Source organism: Toxorhynchites rutilus, chromosome 2, assembly GCF_029784135.1.
Source record: "Toxorhynchites rutilus septentrionalis strain SRP chromosome 2, ASM2978413v1, whole genome shotgun sequence".
NCBI classification, from domain to species: Eukaryota; Metazoa; Arthropoda; class Insecta; order Diptera; family Culicidae; genus Toxorhynchites; species Toxorhynchites rutilus.
In genome coordinates, this window is record NC_073745.1 from 125316658 (window position 1) to 125334399 (window position 17742).

The window sequence follows — 17742 nt, forward strand, 5'->3', positions numbered from 1 at the left end:
TTACAATGTCTTTTCTTGGACATTGTAAAAGTGAATAGCACCCAACAAAGAGAAACTTTATTTTTGCATCGCGCTAAGGACAATAGAACAAAAAAACAAACTGCAGCGCGCCAAACAGTTACCATAGTAATCATGTGGACAAACCAACATCAGTGAATCGGACAAGCTATTATTAGAACTGAGGTTACCAATATGTATTAATTACTTTTTCTAGATACACCCAGGTTTTTTTTACGCGGTTTTTTTTTACGGGTTTTTTTACGCGGATTTTCGAATTAACGCGGTTTTTTTTACGCGGATTTTCCAAATAACGCGGTTTTTTTTTACGCGGATTTTCCAATTAACGCGGTTTTTTTAACGCGGTCACCGCGTAAAAAAGACTGAGCAATATCAAATCTGTCCCTCATCTGTGCCAGGTTCGATGCATCTGTAGCGAACACAGATTCAATTTGCCCGCGTTGTTCACCACCGCCTATGCCAGTTTCGATGGGAACGACCACGTCAAGTCGCAGATTTTGCAACGCAAATGCCTGACAGAACAGAAAGAATTAGACCAGAAGCAGTTAGAGTTGGAACAGAGGCAATTAGCGCTGCAGAGAAAGCATTTCCAGGAGAAATACAAGCTGGGTCGCTAGCTGATGAATCTGCAAGTGCAAGAAGAAGTATCTCGAGATAGCATAAAGCTTGTGCAAGAATGGGTTGATGAGCACACCACTGCGAAGCAGAAATCCTCCGTACGACCTTCGTGTGCAACGAAGTTTCATCCAACCCCACGATAGCGATTAAGCATTGTACGAAACATTCTATCAGTTTTTGGTTGAATCTGTGTTCTATTAATTTCAAAAACAAAGATATTAAACATTTGGATTTTTTTGAATTAATTTGTTATGTTATTTTTAATCTGAGCAATATCACATCTCTCCCTCAGGCGCACCTTTTTGAGCATTTAAACCATAAAATTTACCTTAGGCTGGACAACTACTTTGTCACACTCCACCTCACTTCGTCATACCCCCTAAAATCGCTCATCTAATGAGTTACAATAAATGTTTACTCGAATTCGGATTTTCCAATTTACGCGGTTTTTTTCTCGGATTTTCCGATTTTTGCGCGTAAACCTGAGCAACATCACTTCTCTCTCTCAGTTCATATCTCTCCCTTTCAAGCTCCCTCAGAGCGTATGCGGTAATTTCCATCACGATTCTCAAGAGGATTTTTATGTGACCTTTTTTTCTTTACGGGGAGTTTCCAATTAACGCGGATTTTCCAATTAACACGGTTTTTTTTACGCGGATTTTCGAATTAACGCGGTTTTTCCAATTAACGCGGTTTTTTTACCGCGGTTTTTTTTACGAGGTACGTGTCCCCCGCGTAAAAAAAAAACTGGGTGTATATAAATCTGATACAAATGATGTACAAGCATGATGTTTACAATATTTGTAAGTGTTATAATCCAGAGAAGGTCTGAATACGCACCAAATAATCATCTGGTGGTTGATTAAAAGATAGCTCAAATGAGGGGCACATCGACACCAACAGAAGGTGGATTTGGAATTGGGAAAAACTAATGTAAATCATGGAAAAGACAATTTTATTTATATTAGGTTGGGAAAAAGAAAACTCGTATATTGTCAATATATGGCAACACTTAAACATATCTTGTGTTGTACTTATCGCATCCGTCATACTATACGGCTATTTAAAGACGACAATCTGTGCTACAAGTGTCGTTTTGACAGTGTTGTGATTGTCCTTTTCAGTCTCAAGTTATAGTGCGTCAAAGATGGAGTCCACCAAGCAAGAAATTCGCCATAACGGGTGTTAAATAAAAAAATGAGAATTTTGTCAATACCTTTCAGTAACTCAAATAAAGAGCATAAAATTTTCTTTCTCCAAGAAACTTGATTTTTGGGCTCCCTAGAAACAGTAGGCGTGTTTGGTTTTGCTAGTTTGAATTTAGTCAAAGCAAAGATGGCGTCGAAACAGCACGTGCTCCGCGAACGCATTGTACGGTTCTACGAAACGCATTTCCAGCAAGGAAAAAAGGAAGAAGGAAGAAAATGTACCTGTCAGTACGGTATATCGTATCCTGGGTTCCCTGAACGTAGAGCGGGAGGTCGGAAGTGGTCGTCCGGTGACGATAATGACGATGCAGAGGAAGACATCGTTAAAGAAGCTGTTTGACAACAAGGACGGAACCAGCCTGCGTGACGCCGGTCGGAAATATGGCTGCTCCCACGTATTGATCCATCGGACCCTCAAGACGAATCGTCTGCAGGAAGAAGACGAGGTCGCCGGAGTACACAGAATGCCGGAGCAGAATGAGACGGTTAAATCACAGTGTCGGTGGATGACCAAAAAATACCGCGGGACGTCTTTCGTTTTGGACGACGAAAGCTATTTTCCGCTGTCCAAAACGCATATTCCAGGAAATGATAATTACTACTCCAAGTCATCCACACCGCCTGAAGTGAAATACAAGTTCAAGCACAAGTTTGAAAATAGGTTATGTTGTACATCGCCATTTCCGACCGGGGCATTTCAAAGCCTTGGTTTAAGCCGAGCGGTCTGGCAATCAACCAACAATTCTATCGAGAAGATTGCCTCGATAAAATCCTGCTGCCGTTCCTAAACGAGCATCACGCGGATGGGAAGTACGTCTTCTGGCTGAACAAGGCGTCTTCCCATTACACCAAGAAGACGCTGGCGTATCTTGAGTAGAAAAAGATACCGTTCGTGCCGAAAGATCGTAACCCAATTTCTTTGGCTCACTGCCCTAGTGTATAAAAACAATTGGAGGGCCAAGGACACGAAGCAACTGAGTACAAGAATCCGAAATTGTATCCGGAAAATGGACGTAAGTGCCGTACAACGTTCTTGTGAGAGCATCGCGACAAAGTTGCGACGAACAGCAGACCACGGCCCTTATTTAAACATTCACTGACATTTTTTTGAAGAAAATACATTATGTTATTAATAAAGAATCGATGGAAAAAAAAATTTATATGTGATTAAAAAAATTCTCATTTTTTATTTAACACCCGTTATTTTACGTTTTTACTACCTGCGAGGTAAAACTGCAACGAAGGAGGCCGAAAAAATTCGTGTAGTTTATGGACCCGATACTGTAACGATTCGCACAGCACAGCGTTAGTTTGATCGATTTCGTTCTGGTGTAGTAGCTGTCGAAGATACACCCCGTACTGGTAGGCCAATCGTCGTGGAAACCGATAAAATCGTTGGAATCACTCGCTCGATTGGCCAGGAACTGGGTATAACAGTTTGGAACCATTTGCAGAAGATTGGATTCCAAAAAAAGCTGGATGTATGGGTACCACACGAGTTGACGCAAAAAAATCTTTTAGACCGAATCAACGCCTGCGATGCACTGCTGAAACGGAACGAACTCGACCCATTTTTGAAGAAGATGGTGACTGGTGATGAAAAGTGGATCACGTACAACAACCTGAAGCGGAAAAAGTCGTGGTCGAAGCGCGGTGAGCCGGCCCAAACCATTGCCAAGCCCGGATTGACGGCCAGGAAGGTTTTGCTGTATGTTTGGTGGGATTGGAAGGGAATCATCCACTATGAACTACTCAACTGGCCAGACCCTCAACTCGGTTCTCTACTGTGAGCAGCTTGACCGTTTGAAGCAGGCGATTGACCAGAAGCGGCCAGAAATGATCAACAGGAATGGTGTTGGGAATGGTGTGTATGTAAATAAGGTGACCGGAATAAATCGCCACAGTAAACAACTGCAACAGAAACAACCGCTTAGAAAAAGTGTAGTAGGCTAGAAATATTTGGCGCGGGAAAAACATCATGTGCCTCACATTTCTATTATAAATTTATTCTCTTGTTCTCGTTTTTCGAAATTTATTCTGAGGACAATGTAATGGGGACGAAGTCCCCATTTGGCGAGGATAAGGAATCGAGGCGGCCCATGCCGCCAAGATGACGCAATCCGAGTCCACCGCCGACCCGCCGTCGGAAGCGGCGGTGTCTCGCACGCAAACCTGGGATCCACTGATTGCCCGGTTAGTTTGAAACATAGGATACGATCCTTTAGCAATGTCCGACCGAGCTCTAGCGAGCGTCGGACGGTATACGTCTGCCCGGGGCGTTACGTTTGCCTGGGGCGATACGTTTGCCCGGTTAATTCTTGTTTTGAAATACAATACCGCGCCACAATATTTATAGCCTACTACACATTTTATAAGCGGTGGTTTCTGTTGCAGTCGTTTTCTGTGGCGATTTATTCCGGGAACCGTAAATAAAGCGTCAAATTTCGATCAGAAATACGACATTTCTTTTTCCCCAACCCTATATGTTTTGAAACATTTCAATACCTAATTTGACACAGATGACCTGGAGGCGATCTGGCGTAGTGCTAACATCCATACCTCTCACGCTAAAGGTCACGAGTTCATTTCTCACTTCCGACATTCTTCCAAAAATGGAAGTAAAAAGTTACGAACCAAAAAAAATGTTGAAAGTCGCTAAAATTCTAAAAAAAAAACGGCGGAAAGACCAATATCAAATTTTCGACTGGACTAACCAACATCATTTACGTTAGGCACTTTTTGTCAATGCATTTTCCTTGAACAAATCTCATTTTTATGATTAAAACTGAATACCATGTGATTTTTACAAAGCCTGAAAATAACCAACAAAGAATTTATCTCAAATTTTGAGTTGCGAAATTGAAAGTGTTCTAAAGGTAATTTTTTCCTAGGATCACTAACGATGTCCGGTGATCATTCGTCTAATCGATTAATCGATTGATCGAATAATCGATTGATCGAATGCTGACCACAAAAAAATCGACCATTAATAGCGTCGATTAATCTGTCCACAATTCAGAGTGAAAAACAGTATGACCATTAGAGTGCCAATGAATGTATGGGGAAAAAGTGACCTTCGAGTTTTCGAACGGGATTTCCTGTGAAGTGTTGATTCCTGTAAAAAATACCCTATGCAAAATTTCAGCTCAATCGGAATCTACTTACTAATGTTGCAAAGGCGTCAAAGTTTGAAGGAGGTATTACATGAAATCCGTGTTTTCAAAAAAAAATTGTTGATGTCTAATGTCTTCAAATCGCATGAAACGTCGAGATTATCTAAAAAATCTCAAAGGATCAAGTGGAGAATTCGCTGCTCCCGACAGCGAAGTTGGGAAGTCATCAGGCAACTCTCTTTATGAGTTATTATGCTGCTGAAAGTATATGATTCAGAAAGTCGTTTCAATCAACAAATCAGGCAATAATCCCAGTATTCAGAAGAACAACGGAAGTAAGACGGACAGTGAAAAGTTTTTGATGCATCTGTTTATTCTGTAAATCAAATCGACAAATGTAAATATCACTTGATAGGTTTCGGAGATAAATATCATGAGGAATACACGATATCGTTTCTAGGTGGAATTATTCTTTTTTTTCAACGTCTCACGAACATTCGAAATAATTTCATGCCCTAGTCGAATAAAATTGTTTCTATGCGAGCAATAAATTTCTATCTGTTCACTTGCCCCCCATATGTTCATTTTACCCGCCTCACGAAAAAACGTCAAAACGATCTGTTTTTGTTTGACTAAAAACTTTGGAGCGAAATTTTTGTGTGCTACATTAGAGGGAATAATTCGGAAAACAGTATATTGAATTACATATAAGTTTTGAAGAACACAAGTTTCTACAGATACAAGTGAAGTTCTTTTTAACCTGTCCGTATTCCCTTAAGTCCTTCTATATAATAAAAACGGCTCAGTAAAGAAATATCAACAAACTAATTTTTATTAAAATGATTACATCCCCACTATAAACAGTAAAATATTGTTGAAATAACCGCAAACAGATACAGACAGAGATTCAAACAAACAAAAAATGACAGACTGATAAGTATCTTCAATTTCATATTATTCTTCGTGACTTAATTGATGGCTTGACGGAAGAACAAAATGCGAATCAATGAAGTATGCATGGGATATTTTTATCAAAACGTCGAATGACACGTTCATACAGAACAAATCGCTACAAATATAGCCACGCTTCAATGTGGAACTATTCACATTTTGTAGTTTCAATGTTAAATCAGCGCAGACAGTGCAATTACATTTTATAACAGTCCTCGCTCGTACACATCGAGTGATGCAAACATTCTCAGAGCCGCGATCAAGTAAACACAAAAATCATACGTCACACAAAACAATCGTTTTGTATACACTTCGTTATCAGTGGTGGTACCTGAGTCGATGAGGATGACTTTAGCAGCGAGTTTCGTAGAATTCCAACATATGATTTGATGCTACCGTAAGAGTTATTCCGCTGCATCTCCGAACTGCTGGAAGGCTGTGCAGCCAGCGGGGACAACTCGGAAAGCGTACGGTTCTTGATAAAAGGACGCTTGTTATCCATTGTGTGCGTGAGGAACTGTGCGTTGTGCACTCTAGCGAAGCCGGTACAATTTTTCACAAACAATTGATGCGATACAATATATTCACGCTACGAACAAAAAGCATACTTTAACATTCCGGCAGAACAGAAATCTAACACAAGTACGAATCGAACAACACTCATGCCCGAGCCGAGTTGACGGGTTATGCGCTCGTGGTAAATGTTTCGCTAAGACTAGACGAGATGCTGGTGAACTTCAAATCCTGTCTTCATTTTGTAGTTGTATTAACTCGTTCTATCTCTATCATGCACGATGGCGCGGTGCGGTAGCTGCTATGAAGCGGTTCGTGGTAGCAACGGACTTATCAGTCTAGGCTATTAATCCACGCTAGAATAAATAAAGTTTCACGGCTCTAACATCATCAGACAACTGATGTGCACATGTAGCGTGTAAATTACTGTCGTTCCCTTGGTGTTCATATATTAAACCACTAGTGAGTGCAACGAGTTACAACGTTTCTGATAATCTATACATATTGTGTTGATATCGATCGAGTGAATCAACTACTAAAGAAGGGATTTTCTGAAGGATTCCTTAACTCAAATGCTCCTGAATGTATGCCTGAGTAGCTACCAACTAAGTTCGATTCAATTAGAATCACTATTCAGATTACAGAAGCATTCGCAGTAGTCAGTTTTGGAATGATAGTGTTTTATTTGAAAATGTTCTATTTTCAGTACTGAATGATTCGATACATCCTGTTTTGTTAAAAAAACGCTGTATACTCATTCTGGACATCCACGTCGAAAAATACGTGACAATTACAAACTCGTTGAAAGTTTGCGAAACCCATATAATATGATTTTGGCATGTATTATTGTTATCAAATCGTCTTCAAATTATAAAAAATATTGTTAGATCATGTAAAAGTTGTCTACAAACTAAGTTTGATCTTCATCAAACGTCGCGTTGGGCGACAAGCGGAATAATATTTAAGGTTTAGGGACTGTCACCTTATAGTATGACCAGAAAAATTGGAGTAAAATTAGAATTAATAGTTCTCTACTACCGATGGGACAGATGCCCCTGCCCTGATTACTCACAGTTTATGTGAGTTATATTCAGAACTATTTCAGATTATTTTCACTGATATGAGAGAATGTCATGTTCTATACATCATTTTTTCGAGTTCCACAATGTCAAATGGCAAAAACAGTTTTATGTTCCCTACTGACTGACGTTCACTGATGAAAATGTTGGCACTTTTTGAGCACAGCCAGTCAGATGAACAGTGTCACAAGAAAACCCAAGATGGGCACGTGGTATGTGGACAGCCCCTTTTTTGGTGGAAGGAAATTCGACTCGCTGATATGAAAACTTTTTACATGGTTAGTTATCAACGGCTCAATTTTCATCCTAAGCCGTTGAAGCTAATCGATCAGCAGGTTTCACCCGTTTTCAATGAAAAGTTACGATATTGCTGGCCAATATCTTAATTCACAATTCACTATATAAATTGAACTACAATTAGTTTCAGCGTTATGCTTATAACTTCCAGTAGCTCTGACATAAGCAATCTTCTTATTGTCAGGACAATTCGTCTATTTCCCATATGTTCTGATGAAAATATTTAGGAGGTCTTTTAGTAATTATCAAACTACATGGACTGAAAAATCTCGGGATCGTTTTTTGGACAAAGCTGTATTTATTCTTAAACATAGTTTCCTTCGAGGGCAATAAACTTGGTATAGCGAGTTTCCAACATTTCGATTCCCTTTCTATAGTACGAAACGTCTAAGTCTTCGAAATATGCCTCATTGCCACTCTGCAGACCGCCTATTGGACTCAGGAGTGTGGTAATGGATCCACGTTTAATCCGTTGTCACAAAACGTCGAAAGAAGTCCATTCGATTATGTTTCAACAACGCCAAAGCGACTGTTGAATCATCACCCGACGGTCAGCAAACGCGGCACCCATTGCGCGGATACCTTTTTCATGTCCAAAATGTCGTGCAAAATGTATCCCACTCCTTTTTTCTCTTTGAAATGCCTACGGCATTTACTCACGCAATTTCACTTTACTATCGTTCAAAACGAGTCGATGCACTTATTTTACGATTTCTGGATTCGTAGCCTCTTTTGGTCTTCCAGAGCTGGGTGCATCTGCGGTGCTTGTACGGCCCATTTTAAATTCACTAAATCACCGATAAACTGTTGTTCTCGAAGGAGCAGAAGTGGAATAACATTTCGTCGATCACTGCATTGATTGTTCAGGAGTTTCCTCATCAAAAAATAATGTTTGTTCAAAATACAATATTACTTTCTTCCATTTTCTATACGAATGCTCAGGTAGTGACACTTAAACAACTGTAGTTTGTGAACAAATAAACGAAATGTCATGAAATTTCACACATAAGCTAGTGACAGATAAACCTCTCGAAATGAATCTTGTTCATTTTTGGTGGCGCCATCTGCTGAAAAATCGTGGGACTTTTCAGCTCATATAGTATAAGGGTCAGGACTATGTGATCTAAGCATGCAAATAACGTTCAAAACTAATTTCCATTTTTTTTAAATCTCTTTAAAAATTTAAACCTGCCTTCAAGCATGCTTATCTGAAAAAGAGTACGCTTATTCGATTTTGTATTGTGTATCAGCGAAATAAAAAACGGTTCATGAAATGAAAACTGCTTCACTAAGTTGCACTTTACCCCTACGTATTCTTATTTTTTATAAACTTCAGTAGAATTCGAGAAAAAAACGGAACTCGAAGTACTGTTGGAATACACATGATTTGTTCACATTTGCATCATTCAACCATAAAATTCGTTTGACGGCTACACTCTACCTTCTATGTCCCGAATTCCTATTAACCATTATTGGTTCGGCCAACGAGTGGTCAACATCCTCAACATCATTTTCGAAGCTCGATAGTGTGTCATGTTGTGAATGAATTTGCGATTTTGTTCGCAACGCCAAATTCAAAGTGAAACTCGATTGAATAATACAGAGGCGTCAGTTTTCAGGTCGCCTGGTAGTGAACACTTGTGTATTCTTACCAAGTACGCCTAAACACTAACAATGTGTACGTGTGACGCAAGAATACACAAGCGTTGATTGGAATGGTTACCATTAAAAGGTTTTAATGTTTTATTTTGTAGCAATGTAGTGTAATAATGCTGACGGCACAAACATATAGGGCCCTATTCTATATGACGACACGAATAATTCTAAGAATGCGACAACTCGGGAGCCTTATCAGTAAACTTTTAAAAGCACTAGCCCCACATACTAGCGGTATCTTAGCTTCGGGTTTCAGGAAGTGTGGAATTATACTGTGGGAACTCCATGAGGGCTTTACACCAGCCGCCATCTGGAGATATGATAATCGATTTGGTTGAAGAATCACTGGAGGATTTCTCAAACAACATCAGAAAGATGTCCAGGCTGCCCAGTAGGGCCTCAACGAAGAAGAACCCAAAAAACTCACCTGGAAAAAGTGTTTTATTTAATGAAGTCCCGTGTTTCCAAACCTTAGACATTTCATAGTTTACATATTGTCCAAAATTATTTATTTTTCTGTTTATTTCAATACATTTTCAGAAATGTGGAAAGTAGCCCTCGACCTGGACATATAGAAAATTTTGGTTTTCGATATGATCAAAATTTCTGTTTTTAATGAATCCAGATTTTATTCAGCATAGTTATAGACATATAGACATTGAATTAATGTGAAAATATTCAGTACCACGATAGTTATAGTATTTCAAACTGGAAAAATCTAAAGAGTATCAAAAGTTGCCCTAAACGACGGTACTCCAAATTGAAATTGTATCACACGCAGTCTGCAAGATGGACCGAATCTCTTCAACTGTAAACAAAATAATTGTGCATTAAAGAAATGATGAATTCCAATTAACAAAATATGTATTCATTAAAGCGCGTCCAATCGTCAATCTCACCAATGGTCACATACCTTTGAATTGTTCTAATGACACTGCTAATTATTGTGAGAAAGCATTAGAACGTTGAACCGGCGAAGATAAGACAAAAATAAACTTCGATAATAGACGGTGAAACATACAGTGTATGATGATGGAATGTTTAAAAATAGTCCTGCTGTACACGCAACGAGTAATTTTGTGGTACGAAGGGCCAATCAAGCATAAACAAACTCTATCGGTATCAGATGGTGGTATAATTCTTATATGCCAAGGTTCATTCAAAGCAGCTTCCCATCGAGGGATAACAAAAAAACGAATGTCGCGCTGTAGATTCAACCAAACGATTTCTATATCCATCAATTTAGAAGTATTCTGTACATGTGATCAGTTATAATTTATTCAATTAATGAGTAAATTAAACAATGGAACTGAAATTAAATCAACAGTGAATGATAACTTAGGTGAGTTCAATACTCGGTCCAACTTACCCGATTCGGTGCAATAGAGTACTGGGAATCCAAATTCAGGATCCCTTATCTAATCTAGCTAGATGTGTAGCAGACAATGAGATGGAGACCAATCGATCTAATCAACTATAATTCAAATTGCACTTGATTTATTAATTTTCAATGTCACTACCGAAGATGAACAACTGAGAAACACCACAGTTGCACAATATTTTCCCTCTGCCCTTTTGCACACTATCGACTAACACAAGTCGTGCATTGCCGCCGGGATAGAATATATTTTTCTAAACCTATCTAGCGAATGCAACGCTCTTCATATGCTAAAACGCATACTCACGGCACTTTTGTAATGCTTTCGCAAGTTCAAAAACAATGTTTTTAATTGCTTTTTAAGCGAGGCACCGATCAAAATACGCACGGACGAAGCCCATCGATAGAAAATAAATCTAAAGTTTTTCTTTTCTGCGGTCCACTGACACCAGTGACAGCTGATCGCTGTTGACGTTAGCATATGATAACAATAACAAAAATTACATTGCAGAAAGTGTTGCCGATTAGGAAAATGCGGAGAAAATTCGATTGGCCGGTAGAGCATATTCTTTGGCTAATGAAAATAATTCAATTTAATAATGGCTCATTGATGAAGGAGTAGACTGACAGCGAGTGCAAATTAGGAATAATCTGTTTAGTGAAATTTATAATCCTGATCGGCGACTCAAACCGAACTTCCTTGAGCTCCAGAATAGCCTTATCAAGATCGTCACAACATTTGTCGATTCATCGAGTCAAATGTTTGAGTCCAACATTCGAGTGAAACGTTGGACGAATCGTGTAGCGCCCGCATTAGTTGCCGTAAAAGGCAAATGCATTCCCAGGCAATTTTCGATTTTTATGCTTTAAGTGCCGCTTGATTTTCTTAGAATATGTAAATGTTAGGATGTCTATATTTTCTTTTGAGGCAAAGATTTTATTATTGCAGCTATTTCTGCCTGAAAAACTGTTCGCCACTTTCCCATAGAGATTTTGGAACATACACTCCAGCCCCTGTTCTGATACCCATTTTCAACCCGTCGGTATAGAACATGATTGAGCCAACATTGGGACTACCTTCATACTGAACGAGAAGGTTCAATTAAACTGTACGGAATTTCGTAATTTGTCCTAGGTTCCATCCACTCATTGTTCATCTCTGAGGATAATCCAATGAATAAGAAATTCAGGATGCTCAAGTGACCAGTTTTGTTCTCGTCGAGTATTATCTTCCATGTTTTATGCTTTGGAGCGCTCTTCTTAGCCTCTAGCTGAACATGAACAAAGAATAGATGAAGGATAGCATCCAGTGCCTTCGGAGGTGTGCTTCAGTCATTGCAACGCATGCTAGTCGTTGGAGTTTGTTTAGCTTTTTTTGTAGCTACAGTTTCCTAAATATTTTACCATCATGCTATTGAGGTGTAGAATATCCTAGGCCGCACAATGATAGTGTAGACGCACATAACCATCGTAGGTTCAAAACATCATGTTCTTCCTATCATTTTAGAACATGTCCATAGGACTGTATTGGCCTTACGGATGATTGGATCTAAGTGTGCATTCCAGTTTAATTTAGCATCTAGGATTACGTCTAGATGTTTCACTGAAGCGCTGCAAGATGCAAGATGCAAAGACTGAAGATGTTTCTTCTCTTTTTGGTGAAAGGAATAATTGTTTTTTTTTGTTTATGAATTTACGCTCAGCTATCAGCTCGATATCACGTCGTCTAACTTGCCACGAACCATTATGGCTAGATCATCAGCAAAGCCCATCACTTAGAAGGTCATCAACAACTAATGATCAAAGGCGAGGTGATAAAACGCCTCCTTGTGGACACCCCTTTATTGCAATCACAGATATCGGCGACCCGTCCAGCTCCGAGATGATTCGTCTATGTGTGCGCATGCCATGAATCCATTCTACAATACAGTCATCGAAGTCTCTTCTTCTCAAAGCATGTGCCATTGATAGATAGGAAGCATTAGCGAAACCACCTTCGAGATAAAGAAAAGCGCATAATGTGCGATTCACATTGACATAGAACGTTACGGAAAAGAACGTCAACCGTCAACGTCTTTTTCATAGAATTTTTCTAAATTTAGAACTGATCCTTAGCAGGCTCATTCGAAAGAGGGCATTGCAATTTAAAACTGTTGTAGGTGGCGACACCATGAATAACATTAAATAAATCATTCGTTTGACATTTGACGTGACGGTTGTTGTTGTTGTTTTGAATTATAGAGACTTTGAGCTGTATGACAGTCATTCGTCTCTTTATTCCCCTTTATACACCGGAGCAACCACTCAAAGTTACACAATACTTGTAGGTAATCATTTCAGGTGGGCGCAGGCGCCTCTTTTAGATTATCCTGGTACATGATACCAGGGTGTAAGCGTTCAAGTTTTGATTGCAGTATCAAATGTACTGAATCAGGTTAGCCTCTTTAAGGAAATCCAGAGTATCTCTTTCTTTCCGTGCGTCGTTCTGCAGATGCAAAGAGACACTATAACTATCGTGGTACTGAATATTTTCACATTAATTCAATGTCTATATGTCTATAACTATGCTGAATAAAATCTGGATTCATTAAAAACAGAAATTTTGATCATATCGAAAACCAAAATTTTCTATATGTCCAGGTCGAGGGCTACTTTCCACATTTCTGAAAATGTATTGAAATAAACAGAAAAATAAATAATTTTGGACAATCTGTAAACTATGAAATGTCTAAGGTTTGGAAACACGGGACTTCATTAAATAAAACACTTTTTCCAGGTGAGTTTTTTGGGTTCTTCTTCGTTGAGGCCCTACTGGGCAGCCTGGACATCTTTCTGATGTTGTTTGAGAAATCCTCCAGTAATTCTTCAACCAAATCGATTATCATATCTCCAGATGGCGGCTGGTGTAAAGCCCTCATGGAGTTCCCACAGTATAATTCCACACTTCCTGAAACCCGAAGCTAAGATACCGCTAGTATGTGGGGCTAGTGCTTTTAAAAGTTTACTGATAAGGCTCCCGAGTTGTCGCATTCTTAGAATTATTCGTGTCGTCATATAGAATAGGGCCCTATATGTTTGTGCCGTCAGCATTATTACACTACATTGCTACAAAATAAAACATTAAAACCTTTTAATGGTAACCATTCCAATCAACGCTTGTGTATTCTTGCGTCACACGTACACATTGTTAGTGTTTAGGCGTACTTGGTAAGAATACACAAGTGTTCACTACCAGGCGACCTGAAAACTGACGCCTCTGTATTATTCAATCGAGTTTCACTTTGAATTTGGCGTTGCGAACAAAATCGCAAATTCATTCACAACATGACACACTATCGAGCTTCGAAAATGATGTTGAGGATGTTGACCACTCGTTGGCCGAACCAATAATGGTTAATAGGAATTCGGGACATAGAAGGTAGAGTGTAGCCGTCAAACGTCGTCTAACTTGCCACGAACCATTATGGCTAGATCATCAGCAAAGCCCATCACTTAGAAGGTCATCAACAACTAATGATCAAAGGCGAGGTGATAAAACGCCTCCTTGTGGACAACCCTTTATTGCAATCACAGATATCGGCGACCCGTCCAGCTCCGAGATGATTCGTCTATGTGTGCGCATGCCATGAATCCATTCTACAATACAGTCATCGAAGTCTCTTCTTCTCAAAGCATGTGCCATTGATAGATAGGAAGCATTAACGAAACCACCTTCGAGATAAAGAAAAGCGCATAATGTGCGATTCACATTAACATAGAACGTTACGGAAAAGAACGTCCACGTTCCGTCAACGTCTTTTTCATAGAATTTTTCTAAATTTAGAACTGATCCTTAGCAGGCTCATTCGAAAGAGGGCATTGCAATTTAAAACTGTTGTAGGTGGCGACACCATGAATAACATTAAATAAATCATTCGTTTGACATTTGACGTGACGGTTGTTGTTGTTTTGAATTATAGAGACTTTGAGCTGTATGACAGTCATTCGTCTCTTTATTCCCCTTTACACACCGGAGAATAGGGCCCTATATGTTTGTGCCGTCAGCATTATTACACTACATTGCTACAAAATAAAACATTAAAACCTTTTAATGGTAACCATTCCAATCAACGCTTGTGTATTCTTGCGTCACACGTACACATATACTTGTAGGTAATCATTTCAGGTGGGCGCAGGCGCCTCTTTTAGATTACCCTGGTACATGATACCAGGGTGTAAGCGTTCAAGTTTTGATTGCAGTATCAAATGTACTGAATCAGGTTAGCCTCTTTAAGGAAATCCAGAGTATCTCTTTCTTTCCGTGTGTCGTTCTGCAAAACGACATCTAGGCCACCAGTTAAGCCGTACCTCCTACGAAGGTCCGCAGTTCGCATGCATTCCGTTAGAATATGCCCCACCGTCAGGCGGGTGCCGCAACAGGTAGGGGACGTGACGGTGCTGCTGCAAGCATAATCGGCATGTAGTGATGTCTAAATTTTTCATTTATTCGATTATCGATTAATCGTTGGGGAATTTTTCAATATTCGATTCATTCGAATAATTGTTTTTCAATATTCGATTAATCGAGCGAATATTTATTTTTGTAATAATCACGTATCACGTTGTCATTCTGGTCGCGTGGTCTATCTGGTTGTCGATGTTAGAAGGATGGATATAAAAATGTTCGATTAAAAAATTATATAGCCTGATTCTTAACCTAAAAATGCGTCAACCTTGAGAAGGATTCCTTTTTTTATTAATCGCGATTACAGTGGCAATTATTCGATTTATTCATATTTTGATTTTGAATTATTCGATACAAAATTACTCGATTATAATTTCAGATATTCCATTATTTGAATTAATCGAACGATTAACCGACGTCTCTATCTGCATGTGTGAATTGGTCGAGACGGTGACGGAACGTGGACGTTCTTTTCCGTAACGTTCTATGTGAATCCCACATTAAATAGGCAAAACGTTCGAAATATAACTCGAACGGTTTGGAACGAAATGGGAATCCATCGAATTCAGAATAGAGCTGTTCTGTATTCACACAAAATACTTACCAATTCAAAAACTTTGCGGTTGGTCAAATGAGTAAACTCGACATCATTTTCTTATCAATGACTATGTCTATTAATTGATAAGAAAATAAAGTAAATATCAAGTGTAATTAATAATTATTAATACAATTCATTACAATTGGTCTTTTTCATAACAATTTGGTTCACGTAATTTTTAATCTTGAAAGTTTCAGATAAGAACTTGTGTTTATTAATAGGACACGATTTTGAGACCCCGTCGACCCTCAAAATCAGTTTGCGTTTGTGTCGACCTCTTGGGACCACGTTGAGAATCCCTGGTCTAGAGCAACCTGTTTCGTGTCATTGGTTCCACCAGTTTGTTTCATTGTTGCTCTATTGCAATCAGTCGGCCTTATTCTGCGTGGCGTGTGAGGTGAGATGACAATTGTCACTTATGTCACGCGATTCCACCAGGCGTATGCCGTGAGAAATCTCACTTGAATGAACTCTCACTTTATTCCCGCTCTCAAATATACGTGACGATTGTCACATGAACTGGGATTTCTAGGTGACAATCGTCGACATGTCTTGAGGTGTCGACAGTGCATGAAAACAAATGAAAAATTGAAGAGTAATAATAAGTGTTTTTTGGGTCGTATAGAATCGATAGTAATGGTATTATATGTATCAATAAATTCAATTTATCTTCAATTTTCACAGTACGAGAGACAAATTGCAAGTAGTTTGTTTTTTTTTGTTGTGAAAGCGGTAGTGAGTCTGTTATTCCTCAATTGGACGAATAAGCACACCGAAATTATTTTCATTTCATGAAATCTATTTATTTTCTCTAAAATATATCATTCACATGGATCTTGTGTTTCATCTATCTATCCGCGAGTCATCGTCACCGAACTGCATATCCATTTCAGAAGCCGTGGTATATGCCCGAGCCGGAGCCAGAGCAACAATTTAACACTGAGAGTGCAGAGAGCAGCAGCAACTACGACCAAAACAAACAAAAATGCTAAACTTTACAGGATGCAATCAACTGTTTCACCAAATCTAAATCAAATACCTGCAAATTCGGCAGAATGTCCTGATACACTAACAACAGGCCAGGTTAAATCAGATCTATAGATACGGTACTGACTGCAGCAAAACAAATATCTGACCTCTCTGAGCGAAACAAATAAAATTCTGGGATGCCAGATGTTTTTTCTCAAATATATGCGATAAAAATCTGAAATATTTGTAAATATGTGCTAATGTCTGACATACTGACCAGCTTCGTTTATCATATGGAATCAATAATGTTTTGTCACTATTTTAAATAGCCTGCAGCAGGAATAAAAGGTTATGATAAAAGTTAAATGTCTACAAATTCGTGAACACATGTGCGAATGTGGCATCTCTGATCAGATTTGGCAACCAGCAGAATGAACGCCTTGTCACTTGCTGTTCATCCTCTCACATACATCAAATGAACCTCTCACGGCATCCGAAACGACTGTAGGAATAGAGTGAGGAGAGTTGCGTGATGGTGATGTGACAATTGTCATCTCACCTCACACGCCGCGTAGAATCAGGCCGAGTAGAGCATCCTGAATGGAATCTAACTGAGCAGCTGCTCTGTTTCTTAATAGTCTCATGTTCTTTCTCGGACATGCTACTCTAGAGATCCGTCATTTGCAAGCATAGTTATCCTTAGAAACCATAATTCAAAGTTGTAAACAAAAGTAAACTATGAATTTCCAAGAAACAAACATGCATTTTTGAATTCATGACCAAGACGTATACAGTTTTATTTGAAAACATATATGCAGTTTAACATATGTTTCTCCGTTAAACACAACTGTTACGATTTCTCGGGACATTTCTTTCGTCTAACAATTGAAACACTATCGG

General features: G+C 39.0%; 1 protein-coding gene across 4 annotated transcripts in view; it reads right to left on the reverse strand.

The window, feature by feature from the left end:
• LOC129771100 (kinase D-interacting substrate of 220 kDa) overlaps positions 1 to 11274 on the reverse strand; it is a 93024-nt gene extending 81750 nt beyond the window's left edge. For 2 of the 4 annotated variants that reach the window (XM_055774432.1, XM_055774426.1), the window contains exon 1: positions 10823 to 11274. Coding sequence is in view for 1 of the 4 variants with exons in the window: in XM_055774427.1 (XP_055630402.1) it covers positions 6240 to 6410 (171 nt within the window). In the remaining 3 variants the exon portion in view is untranslated. Of the gene's footprint in view, positions 1 to 6239; positions 6625 to 10822 lie in introns of those variants that run through there. The other 2 variants (XM_055774433.1, XM_055774427.1) reach the window with 2 other exon arrangements.
• Positions 11275 to 17742: the final 6468 nt, after the last annotated feature.